The sequence below is a fragment of the Tetrahymena thermophila genome (genome assembly GCF_000189635.1).
Source record: "Tetrahymena thermophila SB210 genomic scaffold scf_8254552, whole genome shotgun sequence".
Classification (NCBI taxonomy): Eukaryota; Ciliophora; class Oligohymenophorea; order Hymenostomatida; family Tetrahymenidae; genus Tetrahymena; species Tetrahymena thermophila.
In genome coordinates this window covers 151325-173071 of record NW_002476323.1, presented here as the reverse complement: position 1 = coordinate 173071, position 21747 = coordinate 151325, and the positions used below count along the sequence as shown (strand labels likewise).

Here is a 21747-nt window from a genome sequence, read left to right as displayed (position 1 = left end):
TTTAATATTTTAAATAATAGGTTTTATAATAAAATTAATTTGATTTGCTAGATTGAATATTTTAAATTTAGAAACCTCCAAACAAGATTCACTAAAATAATAAATAATTAAACATATGATCCTAAAGTCCACATCACTTCTTGAATAATATTTTTGAAATAAATATCAGTATCAAAAATACAATTAAAAAATCTAATTGATATTTGCAATAAATTTTGAATATATTACAAAAGATATTTTTGAATTAAACAAAGTTTATTAAAAAGAAGAAAAGCATACAATAGTTAAGTTTTATATAAAAACAAATGGAATACGAAATTTATACATTTATTAACTTTGCTGGTGTAGCAATTGTTGGTCTAATTATGCTTTACCACTTCATTGGTAAAATATATTTTAATTTAGTTTTATTTTTTGATAGAGTTATATATGATTGGTTAATTGAAATAACAATTTTTATAATAATGAATATTAATAAAAATTAGGTGTTAAAGAAGAAACACATGAAAAAAGTGCTGTTAAATCAAAGTGAAACAAATTAAGCTATGGTTTTGAAAAATTAAAATATTATTATTTATGATATTTAAGATATTAGGGATATTATATTAATTTAAAAGTGGAGTGTATATATAATAATTGTAATATTTTATTTTTGGAAATGATTAATATTGCTGATATCTTAAAAAAATAAAAATATCATAGAATTAAAAATACATTTTTATGTTAAACAATATAATAGTAAATTATTTTAATTTTACTGATGTCTTGAATATCTTCATTTTTTAAGATATTGCTTTTACTTAAAAGTTTAGTTTATATAATATTTAATAATCAACTATTTATATCTATTAAGTATCAATTAATATAGCTATATCTTTTTTAATCACAAGTGTTTACTTTTAATAAGATAGTTTTTTAATATTTGATTTTATTTGAAATTTAAGATAAATTAAAAAAATATTCTAAAAAATAGTAAAAATAATTTTGAATTTATTAAACCAATTTATCTCAAAATTATCATTTTATAGCAAATAAAATTTTTATTTTTAAAATGAAATTAATAAAAAATCACAAATTATTATTTTTATTTTACAAACTTTCAATCAGCTTAGACATTATGAGAAAAATTAAAAAATCTGAACATGAATATATTCTAAAATAATATCCTTGCTGAATTTCTTAATTTTAAGTAAGATTAAGGTTTTGTTTATTTCTAAACTTTTTTGATTCTAATTAAATAAAATTTTAATTTTTTAATGAACAAAAATTGCATTCTATGATGGCATAGAATATCATTATGTAATATAAACAATTTAAATTTTTTGATACTAAACACATATATAATAAATAAAGAAATGAGTAATAAAAGATGTTGTAGTTAATTATAGGCATTTTTAAGGAAAATTTTAATTATTTTTATAAACCATTTGGTTAGATTTGATGTTTGCTAATTTTTAAAAGTTTTTTCTTTTAAAATTAATTTTTATATAATTAAAATTGATTTTATTAAATTTTAAATATTTTTTAATTTATTTACTTTAAAATATTCATGTACCATATCTATGGAGCATCAAAAAGAGAGGAAGATGGCTTAGAATGTATTTTGTTTCTAGAGAAAAAGTAGAATCTAGTAAGAAAATTCTCATCTCTCTTGTAGCAGGGAACCCCTCTTTTTAAGCTATTTCTAACTCTCCTACTTTATCTTGAAGAATATTTTTTATTAAATAAATTTCGTTTTCTTTATATCTATGCTGGGTTTCCTCTACAGTAAATAAAACCTCTTTTGCAGGGCTAATTACATTATATAAAATATTTGGTGTACATAGTCTTTTTGGAGTTGGATCCTTGATAAAAGATGCTACTAAATCAGAGTTATTATTAAATATATTCAATACAACTTGATGTGTGTCCAGTTCAAATGAATACTATTTTTTTGAGAAAACACTTAGCCATCCTTAGTGCTTGTTTAGCCAGGGAAATATACACAAATAAGTATATCCTAAGAACCTTTCAGGTGAAAAATTAAACTCTCCAATCTAAAGCTTGCTATATGGGTCTTTAAAAACAAGTTTTCTTTATTATTTCATAAAGCCTATTTTCTCATAAGTATGAACAATATCAATTGCCTTCAACTAATCTAAATAAGTTGAGTCCCTAGTCAAAAAATTTATAGAGTTATCTATGGCTCTGAGCAGTCTAAGCAAAGCCTAAAGCTACAATTAAGTATTATCCAAAGAATATGGTTACTTTTATATGTTCTCTTCATATTCATAATTCTCCTTATGCCTTTGTTTTTTAAAATTATTTTAATTATTAAAAATTCATTATAAATATAAAATTAAATTACTTAAATATTAAGTAGGCTTCTTCTAGGAAATCAATAGATTTAAATTTATCTTCTGTGTTTGGAATATCTAAATGAGCTGCAGCGAGATTTATTAAATCAACTGCTATTAAGGGATGCTTTAGTCCTTTTTATTTCAGATTTATGTCTAAAGATTTTTCCAAATACTGAATACCAAAGTCAATTTATCCTATAGAAATCCATGTCATAGCCATGTTTTAAAAATCAATCGACTTTAACTAATTCTGTTCATTTTTAAGAATGGCTTTCTTTATTTTATTAACCCATTTCATTTACTGCTTAGCTTCTTTAAAATACTAGAGATCTCTAAGAATTGTGAAAATTAAGTAAACTGATTGTAATAGATCGGGATGATGAGATGGTAGTATTTTATCAAAAATATTTAATGATTACTCTGCTAATGCTAATGAATCAACTAATCTTTTAAGACTTTTCTGATTATTTGCAGCAAGCATTTTACAATGACCTAACCTTAGCATATTATCTTTGTTCACAGAAATTGGCAATTAAATACACTTTAAGCAATAGTCTAAAGAGGAATTAAAATTTCCTAGCTTATTATGTACTATTGCTACAACATACGTTGCTTAAAATAGCTCTTGCTATGGGTTTACATATTTTTCACTTTCTCTGTTTTTATTGAAGTAATTATATTAAATTATTTAGTCATCTTGTTTTTTTTGATTTGATGAATTTGATTATGGCTATAAAATAATCGGTCTATTTTAGTTAAAAAGATTTTATTCTTCTTAAAGAAGTTTACAGGCTTTGAGGGCAGTTATCAATCCTTAATCGAATTACTTTAAATGATATTAGCAATAAGCCTTTTACATAAGGCATTCACCTATGAAATAATCTGTTTAATTGTGTAAATCTGCCATAGATCTTAGACAATCATTAAATTAAAATAATGCATCTTTAAATGAGTTCTCATTTGCCATAAACATACCAACTTTGTACATGAAATATGCATGTAATTTAGTATCTAAGGAATACATTGGATATGAACTCTTATCCATACTTCCTAATGTAAAAATATTAGAATTAATAGACTAAATAGATTGTTTCTCTGCATTCTCGTATTCTTTTATTTAAAATAATGCATACGAATAATTTAACCTCTATCTATTTATGAGCAAAAGGCTACCATGCTACATTGATTTTAGTTTTTATAAAATCCACTCATATAGCTAGATTTTAGATATTCCTTGAGTGTCAAACTTGCAATTATTGATTAATTTTACTGCGAATAAAGCTGGATAAATTATTTTGTAATTCTTTCCATCAAACGCAGAGTGTCTTGTTAAGATTGAGTCACTCACATATCTAAGAGATCTTTTTGCTTCTGATAAATCTGAAATATGAATACAACATTTAGCTTTAATAACTAATGCGAACAAATATAATGGAGAGGCTGTTTCTATACCTTCGCGATCTTCAATTTAATGTAAAATTTAATCAATGATATCAATAAGAACTTTTTTGTTTTAAATCGCTTTCACATTTAGGGCTGCACTAACATAGTTCAATTTACCTATACATTGCAATTCCTCTAAATAGTAATTTTATTATATTTATACATAGTAACGTTGTTGATTGTTATAGTGATTTTGCTCTCTTTTTAAATAATCTTCCTTTTAATCAATATTATTAATTGAATCTTGCTTAGTCATCTTTTCATTTTGTTTTTAATTCTAATCAATTTATTCATTTTATTTTAAATATTATGAAGATTTATTTAATAAAATTGAATTTTCAAACTGATGATTAATAGAGTTTTCATGAAGCATAGAATTTTACATTATATTAGAATTATCAACTAAACTACTTTGATTAAGAAGCTAGTTAACTTAGTTATTAGCTAAAGGTTAATGCATTAAGTCTTTTTCTTAAGATAAATATCCTCTAACATATTTTTAGTAAGCTTCTGCTTACTTAAAGGCTTATAAATGATCTCCTTATTGAGATAAAATAATAAATCTTAAATTCATGCATTTAGCAATCATTGGATGGTAAATATCTTAGCTAATATAACTTTCGTACTGTATCAAAATATTATTGATGATCACTAAACAGTCAGTGTAATTTTAAGTCATGTAAAGATAAATTAATACATATTTATAAAGATATTCGCTATTTAAGCTTATTCCATTAAACGTACTACATTAAATCAAATCTTTTATTTGATGCATTCCACTTTTGACTAAATTTTAGGAAAAATAAGCTTCTATCAGCTTTTCCTTGACATTCCTTAAAAGTCCATCTTATGCTGATCTTTTCTCTAATTAAATTTTTAAATTCTCCAATTTAGTAACAGCATCATAAAATCTATTGCACTCAATATATAATTTAGCTGTATACCATTCAATCATCTCATTAAATTATTTATATACTTAACTTGAATTGGGAGTAGAAATATTCTTAGCAAGTTCAATTAAAATTCTAACTCTTTCCAAATAACCAAATGCAAAACAGCAATCTAACTCATCAACCAAAGAATCTAATACTTCAATATTTCCAATATCTTTAACAACTTCTGAGGGAATGCTATTTTATTGGGTTTTATCTTAGAGTCCTTCATTTTCTTTTTTTATATTTTTATTATAATCATTTAATTTGCTGTTTTTTTAGTTCTCTGGGGAATCTATATAGCTTATTGATGGCTCTTGTAGGAATAAACTGCAAGCCTACAAACTAGAATAATTTTTCTTAGATTCTATTAGCTTAAACAAAGATTGCTATTTGTCATCAACAAAAAAAAGAGGCTACTAATTTTCCTCAAAATCTTTTAAAGACCTCTTTAAATCTTTGAAAGTATACTAAGTACTTTCTTTATAGTTCATTGCTTATTCGTTGAGTTGTGATTATTTGTTTGTTTTGATGTTTTGCAAGTCTTGCTAAAATTTAACCACTAAAATTTCCCTTAAAATTTAAGAAACTCTTGGATATTTTTCTTTAATATAATCTATTAGCTCATCAAACTCAACAGAAAAATCTTCTATTTACTCAAAATTGTCTTTTCTTCTTGATAAATTACTTTATTGTTGCTATTACTATTATCTTTTCCTCATTCTTCTCTCTTTCCAACCTTTTATTATATAACATGTATTTTAATCTGCTGCATTAGAAGTTAAATTCGATATCAGTATCTCAAGAACAGTTAATGCCATAGAATAATTATTAGCCTATTCTACATCTTTTTCTGTAATCTCTAATCCACTGTTTCTTTTGTATGATATTCTTGGATCTAAAAAAATTTTAGTGCATAAAGTACCAAAGTAAAAGAGTGAACATCTTTCCCCATGTAGTTGCTTAGTACCTCCTGTACAAAGCATGCCTGTAGCAGTTTGATAAGAATTAGCTAATTTAAATCCAAATTATCCTTTTTTAATATTATATATTATAATATTTTCTGGCTTTATATCCTGATAAAAATATTTTTGTTTTCTCAAATAAATTAAATTTTAAGTGATGGAGTACATCATAAATAATATCTCTCTTTCAGACCATTAAACTCCATTTCTTTTTTTTTATTGATTTAACTCTGTTACAGGGCACATACCATTATAGAATGTTAATTATAATCTTTAAGGATCATGATTAATCAGTAAATTTTCATATTCTTAATTTCTTTAAACTTCAAATATTCTTAGTTGCTTTTTAAAGTCGTGAGATGAGTATTTTGCATCAACGTTAAATTTTTACAAAACAACTTCTTCTAGTCTCTAAGTATCAAAAAATTTCCATTAAATGACACAATCATCTCTTCCTTACTTGCTTAAATATACAAATTTATCTCTTGCTTGAAACCCCTCCAACATACCTAAAGTAGAAGATGCTCGATCAAATATATTCTTGAAAATGCATACCTCAGGCCAAAAGCTAGTAAAACGAACGCTTCTCCTAATATGTTTATCCATTTCTCTTTCTATTCTCTCATTTATTTTGAATTAATTATTAGCCATAAGCTCTTCTTAATCCTAAAAAACATAATCAAGATTTTTTTCCTCAATCATTTTTATGTTATCAGCAAGTTCTGCTTTTAAGTTAGAATTAATCAATAAATTTTTTAGGATATCATGGTAATAGCTGCGCTTATCTCTCAAATAGTTTACCATAACAGATTCTGGATTTTGCTCAGCACTCATAACCATTTTGTAAAAAGGTTTAATAGTTCTTGAAAGGAAATATTCTTTATTGCAAACTTAACTTGCTAATGGAATCTCTCTTTAAGAAACAATTTAAGATTGTCCCATCGATTTCAATCCTAAATGCAATTCTTAATTAAGTTTTTGCTAACTATTCATAAAAGTAAAAGATGAAAGGACATTTTAATCTGCTTGTTTATTAAGCAAAGAAGCATTTTCATTGTATTTCATTCCTTGAACTGTTAATGTTAAGTACTTATTTGCTAAGTTTGTTTCCTTTCACTTGTTTAACGAACTTAATTCTTTTGATTTACGTATGGTCCTAGTACTACTATAAAAGCTATTAAATTGTTAATAAGTGCTTTGATTATCTTATATTTTTAAGCGGTTTTCAATAAATGATAAGCAACTTATTTAATTAAATAAATAGATTGTATTTTTTTTACTTTTTACTTTTTATTATTACCCATAGATTATTGATTTGATAAATTTGATAAGTGTCAGTTTAACTTAAAAAATAAATGTGAGATTAATATTAATTAATACACAAAGAAATTAATAATTATTATAATATTGAAAATAATATATCCTAAATAAATTTATTAAATCGAATCAATTTTTCTAAAGAAATTACTCATAACCATCTCTATTTGTTTAAAAATATCATATATTTAATATAATTACTCCTCATCTTAAATAGCAACCACTATCTTACAAAAAGCTCTTCTATATATCGTTTTAAACTCTTTTTTATAAGTGTAAACAGCTTTTATTTTATGATTAAAATTTGATATTTATCCTACCACAAATATTATTTCATAAAAAATAATTTAAAAATTATTTTAATTTTAGTGAAATTAAATCTATTTTTTTACATTAAAATTTTAAAAAAATAATTTAAGTGGAGAGTAAGTAATTTATCTGTAATTAAATTCAAAATTTATTGAAATAAAACACTGATATAAATTTGCTAAATATTTAACAGAAAAATTTTCATTAAAATTTAATTTAAATTTAGAGAATGAATAAACAATAAAATTAAAATAAAATACACTTTTTAAAGTAGATTTTGTTGTTAAATTTTTTAATTAAATTGTTTTTTAATTAATTAATCATATTTATATACTTTAAATCTAAGATTTACATTAATTCTATATCAATTTATTCAATATTATTATTTTTTTAATTATTTTCAAAATTTATTTGTTTCATCTACTTTGTTTATTTATTTATTCATTGTAATTTTTAAATGTGTCTTAGTCTCCTTTAATGATTAAATTCTTTGACCCTTTTAGATCTATCTTATCTATCAGCTTGCATAAGGATTTTACTAGAATCCATTTAATCTTTTACAGTGTTAAAACGATAATCTTTTACGAATTGGTTTGCATTTGCATTATCTCTAATTTATTCAACCTGCTTCATTTGTAGGATTACTTTGCCTATTTCTTCATCAGGAAAATCATGCTGTTACAAAATTTCATAATAGAAGTCAATATTTTTTATTTGTCCAATTTCTTTCTTTTTCATTTCATGAATTTATTTATTTCCATTCTTAATTTCCTCATCTACATGACAGCAGCTTAATATTAGATTTTGCATACCTTTAATTACAGTTTATTTTTGGCTAAGCATTTTTTTTCTTTCGGAAAGCTATTTATCCCACTTAAATTTTAAGTTTTAATCTATATCATTAATTTCTATTTGTATTACTTAAAGTAATTATGAATAAAATAAATAGAGAACATCTGTGCTTTCCTTCTTTCCATATTCTTCTTCTATAGCCTTTATTAACTAATTTGTAATATCAGGCAATTACTCTTTAAGTTTATGTGACTCTTCTTATAAAATTTAATTCTATAACATTGGACTGTTAAAATTATTATTTGATACACTTCTATGCCTAGACTAAAAGCTTTTGTTGAGAAAATCTGATAAATTCAGAGTATTTTAATTTTATTTATTGTCTGAATATTAAAGGTGCTTGGGGTTTTTTTATGAAGGAGATACTTCTGAGTTTAATCTGATTCTATTCTAGGGCGAATTTGAAGGACTAGTTTTCATAATATTTTAACTTAAAGAGAATTGAGTTTGTTAAGTATTTCCTGTTTTGTGTTTTTCAAGAGGATCTCTTCTGATAAGCTATATTTCATTGATTTAGTCTTTAATTTCAAATTAAGATTAGATATTAAATGTGTCTTTTTGTTTATTTAGGTCTTCGTGTAAGTTGATAGAACACTGAGATTTAAGCTATTTTTAGTTAGCATTGTTGTAATTTATACTTTTTAATTTTTCTTGGGATGCAGATGTTTATAAAAGATTTACACTTCCCCTCTTACTTTCGTTATTTTTTAATCCAATAATATATGTTTCATCTTTTTCATCATCATCTTCTTCTTTAATGAGGTTTCTACTTTAATTTTGCTAATTTTAAGTTCCAATTGTAAAATCCTAGAAGCTACTTCTTCCAACCATTTACTATTTAGATAATCTAGCTTTGTTTGAGCTAGAAAAGACTCCTTTATTCAGAAGTGATGACTAAAAAACATTTTATTTTTCTTACTCTTGTAAATTAAATACACTTTAGCCAAACTAAAATGGGCTATTTTCATTAACCTATAGCTAACTCATTCTTTGAACTTTTTTTAATCTATTTATTTTTCTCTCAATTTATTATGCTAAACGATTACCTTTTTTATCAGAGACACTTCTTAAACTAGGGCTTGCAGGTGCAAAAGTGCTATTAAGCCCTATGGAAGGAGGTGGCGATAATGATATATCTTTTTTTTATAGCTTTTGGTTTTGATTTTACCCAAGTCCCTTGTTAAACCCCTTAACTATTTTTTTTTCTGGTAAAGATCTTTCATTTTTTAATTAAGGAAATTTTGTTCTATTATCTGTTTAAGTATTGCCGACATTTTCTTTGATGGGAGAAAGAGAGAAATCAGCATCTAAATATTTTTCTTTTTAATTTGAAACTTTTTTTTCTTAGTTTTTTTTACTGTTTTAATTTAAGTAAGGTTGATTCTGTCTTTTGATAAGCTAAACAAGGATTGATTTACTGATATCAGTTTTTTCTTAATTTAAAGGTGATTGAGAGTCATTTTTTTGAGAAAAGCATTAAATTTCCTTCGAATTAAATGAAGGAAAGTTGTCAAATTATTAAGATTCTCTTATTTACTCCTTATTCAAACTTTGCCTTTGAATAGACCTTTCTTCCATTAATTGTGATTAATTAATTAAAACAGAAGTAGCATTAATAGTTGATATATCATGCTGGCTTTGTTCAGTATTTATATTTTTCTTATCTTGTGAAGTAGCCTTTTTGTTCTAATTTGGGTCTTGCTGAATTGTAAAAGAAAATGATTTTGAAGATCTTTTGGGAAGAAAGTTATGATTTTTTTTATAGTTAAAGTAGCTGTCTACTCTATTGCATCTATTCATAATTTCATCTTAATAATTTTTAATTTCAACTTTATTTTATTAACTCATTTACTTTAGACTGTTTATACTCCCTTTTGCATGAATTAAAGAGCTGTAATTTTGAATTTATTCTTTTAATATTTTTTCTTTCATAATTTTTAGCTAATCATTCATAGAAGAGAGCTTTCTGTTATAATACTCAGAGACGCTTGATTATGATCTTACAGCTCTATTATAAATTAAATTGTCTAATTATTATTCTTTCAGTATCTAAGAGTTTTTCTTTTTTTTTAATGGATCTTAGTATATCTTTTTTTAAATAAATTTAATTGTTAATTCAAATTGAAATATTATAAGATTAATTTACATCATCTTTTTAAATGTTTGTCATCCATTTACCGTAATTAGTTTTTTCATAAACTCTTCCAACATCTGCTAAACTTACATCCTTATCCTGTAAGAATTGTTAAAGTGCACTTTGCTTACCATTAAATGATAAATTACTTTTATTTGTTTATACTTTTGAGTAAATATCGCTCTAATTTTTATTATTTAGTTTTTATGTTTATCTGTTTTAAAGATATTGCTTAACAAGATTGCTTCTATTATAAATAGTTTATCTTAAATTAGTGAGATCTTTAGTTTACTCTTCCGATTCAGAGATTGGCTAATCGGAAGATGACGAAGAGGAACTATTTAGAGAGCATGTATCACTTAGTTGTTTATCTGATTAATTAAACCGGTTCATAATTAATCAATAAATTGATTTAATATTATTAATTAAGCAATTACTAACAATATTTTATTATCAATAACTTGATGTTAAATTAAAGCCTTAATAAAATTTTATAATTAAAAAAAGTTGGCTAACAAATTTCAAGATACAAAAAAATAGTAAAAGTTTATAAATATCATAAAATTTATTAGTGGTTTTAAACCATTTAAATATTTAATTATAAATTATTTCATAATTTTTTTCAACAAAAAAGGAAAAGAAATTTATAAAAAGCATTATTTTCTTTTTCTGAATTTTGCCTCAATTTAAATTGCTTGAAAACCTACAAAAACATATAAAATATAATTGAAATGCATCAAGCAATAAAGCAAAAAATATAATTATTTTTATCCTATAAATTATATTTTTAAACCTAGCTTACATTTGTTTTGTTTTGAAAATTAATTATTGCAATAAAAACTCTATTTTTTTCAATTTTCTAGAGATTATGCAATAAAATCTTTTCTTTTAATTGTTAAATTAAAAAAATTCAATCAGCCCAACATCTTGTATTGAATATAAAGGTTAATCAGAGGAGAGATAATCCAATATTTGAATGATTTTTTGAAAAGAGGATGATTTCTAAACCTATTTTAGTTAAAATTGTAAGTTAAATTTAAGATTGAGAAAATAAATAATACTTGAACAAGTAGAAGCAATAGACAGCTATAATTAAGAAAATTATGAATTTTTTTATTTTGCTTCCTTATTTTTTAGATTCTAATCCACATTTCAATTTAGTGATCAAACCTATTATTACAATAAAATTAATACTAAACTACTTTTGTTATAAATTACCTAAAGGTTTAGCTCTATCAGCCCTTTTTAAAATCCAATCTTTTACTGTTTCAATTAATTCATCACATTCTTCATCATGTTACATTTCATGATAACCGTTTTCAAACAATTTAAGTGTCTTATCCTTACTATTAATTTTCAAGAATATTTAATTATTTATTTTTTTGTAAAATTTATATTTTTCTGCTTCTGCTTTTAATGAAAAAAATTGGAAATAATCTGAAAGGAATTTTAATTTTGAAAATATTTTTTATATTTTTCAATAAATTATAAAGAATTTTTTTTAATTAAATAACTTTAATTATAAATTAATATTTTATTACCTAGAACATTTGTTATAGAATGCAATAGAATCATAGTGATTAGTAACCATATCTTTTTGACCATGAATGACTAAACAGGGGAAGGAGAATTTAAAAGCGTTTGGAAGAACGTATTCTGTGCCTTCAAGAATGCTCTTGGCCATATTCATTCTGGATTTTAAAAAATAAAATTTAGTATTTAGAAAAATTGAATTGATTTGAATGTCAAACAAATTTTATTAATTTATCTTAGTACAATCTTAAATCATATGCTATAATTAAATTATAATTTTACCCTAAGAAAGGAATCATAAGACGATCACCAAAGCACTTTTTAATATATTCATTGTTCTTAGTTAAAGCTGTTGGGTGAATCATAGAATTAATAACTATATCTTCTAACTTCTTACCAAGAGCCTTTACTAAGTAAGCCTTAAAAAAGTTCATCTTTCTGTCTTTAGGGAAACCAATTAATGCACTAGTAGTTATGACACCTGCTATATTTAATACAGGATTTCTCATTGCCAAAGTAATCACAAGCAAACCTCCCATTGAATGTCCATATAAATATAATGGCAAGTCTTTGTTAGCCTATTTTAAAAGAACTTAAATATCTTAGTGAAGTTCTTCAATAGTTGAAGCACCACGAGGTCCACCAGAGTAACTTTTGATATTATTAAAATAATTTAAGCATGAGGTAGTTTATTTCTTAATTTCTTAATATATCTAAAAATTTATTGTAAAATAATAAAAATAAATTTAACAAAATAAATACCCAAATCCTCTAAGATCCATGAGTTAAACGACGCATCCAGCCTTAGCAAGCTAATCAGCAATCTAATTTAACATAAATAAATAAGCATTTTAGAAATAAGAGTTCAAATCTAATAAAATGTTTCATAGTGAAGCTTCAAAAAATTAGTATTGTTTAAATTCTATTGAAATTAAAAAAGTATTCACATGTAAGAAACGTCCAGAGTGCTCACCAAAACCGTGGATTATACAAACGGTTGCCTTCTTAACTGCAAAAGGCTCAAGCTTAGTATAGTATAAACGAAGTTGTTTGCCATTACCATTTATATATCCTCTAATAATAGTATAATCTTTACAAGTAAATTCTCCGATAAATTTTTCCCTATCTTCATCAAAAATAGAATTAATGTTATCGTGAAGCTTCTTTTAATGATCATTTCCTTCATCTATACCGTTTTCATTAACTCTCTTAAACTTCTTGGTGACATCCTTTATTTTTTTTTTAAGTAGTATTTTATAATAGTTTTATATGATATTGCTAGTTATTGGCTTTCAGCACGAAATATTGTTGATATTTTAATATTTCGTTCACAAAAAAAGACCATACTGAAATTCTAATGGTGATAAATCTAAAAAATTTACTTGGTCTTCAGATATTTCTAAATCTTACTTGGGATTACTCATTTTGTTTTATCTGATTGGTATATCTACTTTTTACTGATTTATATCAATATTTTATGAATGTATATTGTTAATTTTTCGTATCAAAAAAATTAAAATTTGATGATCTTATTATTTTAAATTAAATTTGGGAATCTTTATTTATTTATTAAATAATTTGCTTTTAAAAATACTTGATGACGATATTATTAATAGAAAGCTAATAAATATATAAATTAGACGTATTTGACGGATTGCATCATCTTGAATTAAACGCAATATTATCATTCATTAATCTTATTGGATTCATTGATAGATTGATTGTTTTAAAAATAATCTTATCTGGTTTGAAGGAGAAATAGCCTACAGGCAATAAATAAATAAATATCCTGCCCATCAAAACATGTAAAATTAGAACTTTTATAATACAAAAATATAATCTGTTGTTGAAAAAGAAGAATAGATATGTAAGATTTATATTTATCTTAACAAATTATATTTGATTCAAAATATCTAAATATTTTTCCACATGTAATCTTTCAAGTCCCACTTAAACATCGCTGTTATAGCTAGCTAAGTAGGATTTTCACTTTCTTTATATATACACTTTTAATTTATTATTCATTAATCTTTTGTTTCGAAGGCTTTAAAATAAGAGCTTCCTTGCAATTAATTACCAAACTTTAAATCATTAACATCCTTTTAATAAATAAATAAATTATTTAATTAAATTTATTAATTTAAATGAAGTTATTTACATCTTTTATCCTTAATCTCTTTATAGCTACAAGTTTCCTATTGTCGGCTATTGTTTTACTCTTGATAGCTGCATCTAAATCATTACTTTAAAGCAGAAGTTCTTTCTCCTTTTCAAATTTGCTAGTTGAAAGTTATAATTATGATTTCAATTTTTTCAAATAAATTTTTAAAACGTATTTTGTAATTTTAAAAAAATTCCATAATAAGAAGAAAAAGTAATAAATAGGGTTTGAATTTACTCTTAATTGAGAATTACTTTGGATTCCCGAGTCTAGAATTTATTCCTTTTGTAATTAAATTTGTTGTAAAGTAAGCTAGTTAGCTTTTAGACTCTATAAATAAACTCAAGTTTCTCGTTTTTATCTTTATCTGCTTTATTAAATTTAATTTACGTTACCAACAAATAAAAAAAGATATTTTGCTAAAGTTTTACTTTCTTTTTTTTCATCAACTACAGCATCTTAAATATTTGGTAGTGGCTAGGTCTACGTATAGCTTTTACTAATATTTAATAAACTGTTTTCATTTCTAATTTTTTCTTACTAGTATATTTTCTATTATCTCAATTTATCTTCATTATTTTTTTCAAACATTCTAAGCTACTCACCATATTCACTTAAGAAGAATCTAGTCTATGTAACTAGTTTGAGTAGCTCCTCGCAATTTTACTCATTAAGATGTTTAAATTCTCTTTATCTTGACATAATTCGATAAGCATCTATACATTCTTTTAAATAGTCAGCAACTTTATCGTATATTTAAATATTGTCTTCAAATACATAAGGTTCTTATTCTACAGTGTCTATTTCTGGCCTGTAATAAGGATATCTCTTATCGTATCTATTTATTTTTTTTATTTTCTAAATTTAGTTTATTTATAGTTAATTAATTATACCTTAAAGGTAATTTGATAAATTCAATCATAGAATTTCTAGTTTATAGAACTTAATGCTGCTGAGGTTTAGATGTGGTGTTAATTTTTCTATGGTTATTTTATAAAAATGAATCACTTCCTGTTTAAATACCTCCTCTGTATTTTGGTGAAGTAAAATTAATCATATCATTTTATTTTTTTATCTAATCTTCTTCCTACTCTTTATACTAGGTCATTTTTTTAAAGTACTCTTCACTCTTCCTCCTAAACTCTTCCAAAGGGCTCTCTCCAATACTAGGACATTCCGGATAATCTTTAAAATCTTTAATAAAAAAAATAAATAAAAAAAAAAATTTAAGTTTGCATAAATAGATAGTTCTTACCTTAAGTAACTATAATAGCTATCTTTTCTAGTAACCCTATCAACTACTCAAATTTAATATTTGTTATAATTTTAGTGGAGTAGCTTAGAGATGCAAAAACCTATTATTTATTTATTTAGATTAGAAATTAAATTCATTATTCATTTTTTAAAGAGTATTATTTAGATATAGGAGTTTTAAATTAGATAAAATATTAAAAACACAAAATTAAAAAATTACCTTTCTCATTTTATTCCTATCAATCAAGTAATTTTTAAAAGAAACAACTTTATCAGCTAATATTTTTAACACGTCTCTGACAACTATCCCTTACATAGCAGGCTCTAAATAAAATTTTAGTTTTTAACAAATTTTAATAGAATGTATTAAAGTTACCTCTAATAACAAACATTTCAAATTAAACTAATTTTAATCCCTCAAATAAAAATTATTTTTGCTCAACCTTTATTTTAAAATCTCTTATTCTTTAATATTGTGGTTCTCTATCTTCGTAATCTACGTTTTTAAAGTAAATATTTTTAAGGATATATATTTTTGGTATTTATTTACCTTTATGAGAATCTATTATCTTTTTAGTATGTATAGTACTAGGTTAATTCGAGTGAAAATTAGCAGAATCTTTAGATTGAGTATTTGCAATATAAGTATCTACAAGTAGTTAAGAATGTTGATTAATGTTTGGAAGATAAGATCTTTTAGATTCTGTTTATTAATTTTCATTTTAAGTTTCTGTAATTTGAGAAATAACATTTAAGTTATTTTCTTACTTTTTTTATTTACTCATCAAAATGCTACCTCTATTCCCTGGTTCTACACTTGTAAAAAATATATTATTATCTTTTTCTTACAGACTCCTTACATTCTATATCGAAATCGATAAACGATTTTTATCTATTATATCTAATTTAAACTTATTTATTGCTGCTTCTAACTTAAAAAATTACTATTCTAATCTGGTTGAATTTATTGCTAAGACTTTTGCTAATTATTTTTTGAATACTGCGATTCTGCAGGCTGTGAATTAAGAGTTAGATTTTATTCTATCTAAGGTTATTGATTTTTCACAGGTTTTATTGTTTATGATTAATACATTACAAACTTTCCTCCTTATTTTGCTTCTTAGGACTAACTATTTTTGTTATTATTATGCTTTGATTAGTTTTAATGTTCCTTTTGTCTCTTCTTTTCAACTTTTATCCATAATAACAAAAATTTATTATGTATACACTAATTTTATATTAATAGTCATTTTAAGTGAAAAATGTAATTCAGTAAATAGAATTAACATATTAAGACATTAAATATATTACTTTCCTCCCTTCTCGCTAGCTCTTCTGTTGATATGATTAAACTTTGCTATAATTCAAAACAAAATTAGAATTAATTCATCATATTTTTTAAATTATTTAAGGTACTCTTTTCATATTCTTTTCTTATTTTGTTTCAATATGATTCTATGCATTAATATCATTAGGTTACTATAGTTTAGAATTATTGGCTATAATTATAAAAATATTTAAAATATCATCTTCAAAAATTGTAGAGGAAAAATTTAACTTAAGTTAGAAGTACCTTTTTGTTTAATTTCAATTGTACTTGCTGAATTTATCGGAATTCTACTTTATGACATTAAATAAATGAAACTAATAAATTATTGAAAACTAATTTTGAATGAATAAATAAATAAATATACTTATCAAAATAATTGTTTATAACTCTGTAAAAAAAATCAGCGTAATTAATAAGAATTAATTATTCACTATTTTAAATGTTAGGATTTTTGTTGAATAACATCATTATGACATGCTTTTTTTAGAATTAAAAATGTTTAAATATATTAAATTAAACTCAAAGAAAATAATTGCTCTATTTTTAACCATATTAATTTTCAAAAAATGTTTATTGGAAATAATTTTAATGGAAAAAAAACAAAAATTTATATTAAGTAATTTATGCACATAAAAATTTTACTATTTTGTATTAAATTATTTTATAAAAATTTAATATAAATAAACATTCTTTTAAATTATATTTCATTTATATTTTTAAATAAATAAAATCTTAACATGACAAATAAAAAATAAATTAATTGATAGTTTTATAATTGTTAAAGAATAAGAGTAAATAAATTTAATAATTGATATAATTTGATATAATAATTATAAATTCCAAATAAATATTTCAATACAAAATATGTAATTCCAAAAACTTAATAATTCTCAATGCATCCAGAATTTATAATAATTAGAATTAAAATTAAATTTCATATGATTATATTTGAAATTATATTTTTTAATTTTAATTCAAATTTATCAGCGAAGAAATGGACCAAATTTTACTAATTTTAAACACTTTAAAGCATTGATTAATTTAATGTTACTTACAAATCTATTTTAAAAACATTATGATTTAGTTTATGCTATTTATTTAAATAGTTACCCAAAAAAAAGATAGCAACATAATAAATGTTAGCATTTAGAAATCTATTTTCCTAATTCTATTTTAGATTCGTCACTTACTTCATTTGCTCTTTTTTAATTTAAAATAACTTTAAGTTAAACTTTAACTTTATCATAATAATTACATTAAATTAACTTAAAAAGAAATAAGATTAGTGCATTAAACTATACAGTTGCCAAAATATTTCAAAGATTATTAATCTATTTAACAACGCCTATTTTAGATACATGATTAAAGGTAAAATTGATTTAAATATTTATTAACTTAATAATTCTTTTTATGATAAAAAATCTAAATTAAAAATCTATTTTATCAAGTTAAATTTAGAAATTCAAAAAATTAATAAATTACACCAATCTCAAACTAAAATTAGTTAAGCTCTTACTATTGGATATCCCTTTACATAAATATTACATTTCTTCTGCTCCAACTACATATCCACTTAGGTGGTTTTATTTATGTTTTTATATTAATTTTTTGCTAATAAGTTTACCTTATATCTAAATCAAATTATTTTAGAGATTAGGAATTTTCTAATCCTTCTCCAAATTCCTTTAGAGTAGCTTATGAGAATGCAATCGATGAACTTTATATAAAATATTATAAATATGGAATAAAAATTTAATTTTAATACTCGTTTAAACAAAGGTTAAATTTATTTAATCTCTTTAGCTTTGGCAAAGTTTCACCAAATTTGACAAGAAAACCATTCCCAATTTTAGTGCTACTATATTTTTATTAAAATATTTAAAAAAATTAATAAATACTCCCAATCGAAATTCATAAATTTATAGGATTTTATTATTTTGTTAATCTAATCAGAGATAGAAATTCAAAAAATTTTTAAGAAAGGTAGTTAGTTTATATTTTGGATATGGATCAATATTTATCATATATAAGGAAAAATAATATATTTCCCTTTATAAATTTATACAATTTATAAATGCTATTTTAGAATATTTATTATTTTTATATAATATATAATTGAAATATAAAATATGATGATAAAATAATTAAATTTAATATCTCATATAAACTTTAATTCTATTAATTATCAATAAATAAACTCAATTAGATATTATCTTATTATTTATAAAATAAAAAATGAAAATGAAAGTATTTTTAATTTTTTGTTACCCAAAATTTAAGACAAATGAGCTTAAATAAACAATTTAGCTTAGTTTATCTATAAAAGTTTTTGAGTACTTCTAAGTGATTTGGGTATGACTATTTATACAAAAATTAATAGATAAATTTAAGATATCTAATATTTTACAAGCAATCCAAGTTCAGTGATTTTAAATTTTAGCATTTGGCAATACCTTAGGTCAGCTTTATAAAACCTTCATCTCCAAGCTTACTTTCTCTTTTAAAATAATTTTTAAGTATATTTTATTACAAATAATTTACCTCAAATTAAGATTTAGTTCAGTAAGGCTTTAGCAATATGCTATTTAATCACCTAATAAAGTCATGCCAAGATCACTAAAATTATTTTTTACCAAAATAAGTACAAGTTTGCTCAGTTAAGAACTTTAGCTTAAAGCTTCTGCTAGTTTAGATAACATAAAATCACTAAACTAAAGTGATAACTTTAAATATAATAATTTAGGACAAGATATCTATATTTAAATATCCTAATCTCCTTGCTCATCTTAATTTTTAATATAACTAAAAATTTTTAAAATCTAAATAAAAAATATAAGAAAAACTGTATGTACTTCATCTCTATGTCTAAATTTTCTAAATTTTAACATTAATTAATGTATTCACAAAACTTGATAGCAGCTGAATTATTTATCTTATTAGAACTTTTTTATAAAAAGACATATTAATAATTATCTTAGATTTAATCAATTACTCAAAATTTAAACTTAAAGATTATAACTAAAGACATTTTGAAAGCCCTTAAACTAGATTTAAACTCCCTTTTACATCAATATTGTTATAGCTTTATTTAAAAAGAAAATGTATTTTCAAAAAAAATATTTAGTTGGTAAAAATATAAAAATTCCCTAAAAGATGATAAATATTACTTAAAATTTTTAGTTAAATAAATCTCAAAATAGTAATAGAATCATATTGTTAATAAAATTATTTACCTTAAATCAAGATTTAAAATTAAAAGTTGCTAACAAAAAGAAATACTTTCTCCAAGCCTTGAAGCACCTTCAGATGCTATATTAGCAGATCTTTATAAATATTAAATTTTAAAACAGCTTAAAGCAAGTATATTTATTTACTTTAAATTTAAACACAAAGTGGTAAGATTTTAGCACTAGCTTATTATTTTGCAAACATCAACAAAATTCTCATGATAAATTGTTTTCCCACTAGATTTAAATAGTTATACTTTTAAAATTTTACAATATTTGATCAAAGTAAATACCTTAGATTAAGAGTTATTATTTTTAATTCTTTTAAGTTTTGATTTCTTTTAAATAAATTTATTTTTAATTTGTTTTATATAAATTAAATTTTACTTTAAGTCCTCTATCTGAGGTATTTTAGAAGTATCGATAACCTAGGTTCTTTTAACTTGAAAAAATTTAATATATAAGTGGTCATATTTAATATGTTAATTATTACAAAAATTCATCATCATTTAGTCACTGCATTGGGTATTTTAACTCATTTAAATGAAAATTAAAAATTTTATTTTTTAATTATCAAATTTTTTTATATATTTTAAACCAAATAAATGTTTTAAAAGGAAATTGATTTTTCTACTTTTTCTACTTTTCTTATTTGATAGTTTTTTATTTTTTATTTTTGATAAAATCTTTAATTTTAATTAATAGGCGATTTCTAATTTTATTTCTTTTATATTGACAAGAAAATTAAAAAAATCAATTACCAGATTTTTATTTTTTAATTTTTTATTTATCTTATTACATGTTACAAAATTTTTTAATTACTATTTCAAGTTTGTACTTATTTTTATTTTTTACAAAATATTCCTGATTGCCTGATTACGAAGTGATTTACTGATGTCGTCTAAATAAATCCTTATACAATTTTTAAGGTTTAATATTATTATCAAGAATATTCAAAGAATTAAAAGTAGTGTTTAAGTAAAATTTTATTAACCTATCAAAAGATAGTCAGAAAAATGTATACTTATATCAACAAGCTTAAGATAAATAAGTTCTTGTCTTTATGTAAAAATAACTCATATAATTTTTGTATTAAGGGTAAGTCTATTGAAGAGATCAAGAAATATTGGGATGAAAATTCAGATAACTATCTTAGTTAAGATTCTGGTGCTAATGGATTTTACTATACATTAATTAATATGTTGAAAATAGAGAAGAGAATGAATATTTTGGAAGTAGGTGCTGGTGGAGGTTTTCTTTATAATCATTCCTTAAATAGAAAGCATCCCAATTCAAATTATTATGCAACTGATCTTTCAGATTCTATGCTAGGCATATTATGTAAAAGAATTGGAGTTGAATATAAGCCTAATTAGTTAATTACTATTCCAAATTACAATTTACACATAGAAAAAGCAAATGGTGAAAAATTACATTATAAAAATGAAATGTTTGACTGCTACATTGCTAATTTATGTTTGTAAATTACTACAAATCCTGAAAAAATGATTTAAGAAGCTAATAGAGTTTTATAACCAGGAGGATATGCTGGTTTTACAGTCTGGGGTGACAAGCAAAGGTCTAGATTTTTTACTTTAGTACCTTCTATACTTCATAGATAATTTGGCATAAAACTTCCAAAAGTTAGAAGCAACTTTCATTTAAATGATAAATAGAAGTTAATTAATATGCTTGAACAATTTGGATTCACTAATATTGTATGTTGGAATTAGTTTTAACCGTTTCCTTATGTAGACAAAGATGATATTCAAACATTATTCACTCATCCTATCGTTAAGGACTCTCTAGCTGAATGCGGAGATAAGAAAGAGGAAGTAAAATAAGCTTTGCTTGAAGCTTTTGAAAATATATTATTGCATGAAAGAGAGCCAGTAGGTTTAGACGGGTTGATGATTATAGCAAAAAAGAAATGAAATAAATTTCAAAGTAA

At 22.9% G+C, this 21747-nt stretch overlaps 6 protein-coding genes across 6 annotated transcripts; 1 reads left to right on the top strand and 5 right to left on the bottom strand. All coding sequences in view use genetic code 6, as the record gives it.

Annotated features, from left to right (window-relative positions):
- Positions 1 to 1547: 1547 nt before the first annotated feature.
- On the bottom strand, positions 1548 to 6744 carry TTHERM_00794430 (hypothetical protein; the record flags this gene model as incomplete). The annotated part of the gene is made up of 2 exons (XM_001020962.1): positions 1548 to 2286; positions 2348 to 6744. The coding sequence occupies 2 exons, from the start codon at positions 6742 to 6744 to the stop codon at positions 1548 to 1550; spliced, it is 5136 nt and encodes a 1711-aa protein (XP_001020962.1).
- Positions 6745 to 7746: 1002 nt separating this feature from the next.
- TTHERM_00794420 (alpha/beta fold hydrolase) lies at positions 7747 to 10684 on the bottom strand (the record flags this gene model as incomplete). The annotated part of the gene is made up of 2 exons (XM_001020961.3): positions 7747 to 10245; positions 10304 to 10684. 2 exons carry the CDS (start codon positions 10682 to 10684, stop codon positions 7747 to 7749), a joined length of 2880 nt encoding a protein of 959 aa, XP_001020961.2.
- Positions 10685 to 11205: 521 nt separating this feature from the next.
- TTHERM_000794419 (alpha/beta fold hydrolase) lies at positions 11206 to 13248 on the bottom strand (the record flags this gene model as incomplete). Its single annotated transcript, XM_012798842.1, has 8 exons — positions 11206 to 11299; positions 11353 to 11461; positions 11510 to 11637; positions 11833 to 11982; positions 12107 to 12475; positions 12587 to 12648; positions 12772 to 13053; positions 13207 to 13248. The coding sequence occupies 8 exons, from the start codon at positions 13246 to 13248 to the stop codon at positions 11206 to 11208; spliced, it is 1236 nt and encodes a 411-aa protein (XP_012654296.1).
- Positions 13249 to 13845: 597 nt separating this feature from the next.
- TTHERM_00794410 (hypothetical protein) lies at positions 13846 to 16930 on the bottom strand (the record flags this gene model as incomplete). Its single annotated transcript, XM_001020960.3, has 13 exons — positions 16813 to 16930; positions 16656 to 16738; positions 16551 to 16596; positions 16185 to 16430; positions 15790 to 16140; positions 15616 to 15735; positions 15460 to 15563; positions 15241 to 15340; positions 14879 to 15179; positions 14417 to 14823; positions 14223 to 14355; positions 13983 to 14103; positions 13846 to 13923 (listed from the first exon to the last, which is right to left on the bottom strand). Exons 1-13 carry the CDS (start codon positions 16868 to 16870, stop codon positions 13846 to 13848), a joined length of 2148 nt encoding a protein of 715 aa, XP_001020960.3. The 5' UTR covers positions 16871 to 16930.
- Positions 16931 to 17552: 622 nt separating this feature from the next.
- On the bottom strand, positions 17553 to 20335 carry TTHERM_000794409 (kinase domain protein; the record flags this gene model as incomplete). Its single annotated transcript, XM_012798841.1, has 16 exons — positions 17553 to 17628; positions 17680 to 17769; positions 17825 to 17914; positions 18052 to 18141; positions 18194 to 18286; positions 18335 to 18427; positions 18838 to 18927; positions 18977 to 19066; positions 19111 to 19371; positions 19422 to 19511; positions 19562 to 19651; positions 19803 to 19892; positions 19944 to 20033; positions 20090 to 20134; positions 20184 to 20238; positions 20290 to 20335. The coding sequence occupies 16 exons, from the start codon at positions 20333 to 20335 to the stop codon at positions 17553 to 17555; spliced, it is 1479 nt and encodes a 492-aa protein (XP_012654295.1).
- A 477-nt stretch (positions 20336 to 20812) lies between these two features.
- TTHERM_000794408 (UbiE/COQ5 methyltransferase) lies at positions 20813 to 21730 on the top strand (the record flags this gene model as incomplete). Its single annotated transcript, XM_012798840.1, has 1 exon — positions 20813 to 21730. The coding sequence occupies one exon, from the start codon at positions 20813 to 20815 to the stop codon at positions 21728 to 21730; it is 918 nt and encodes a 305-aa protein (XP_012654294.1).
- Positions 21731 to 21747: the final 17 nt, after the last annotated feature.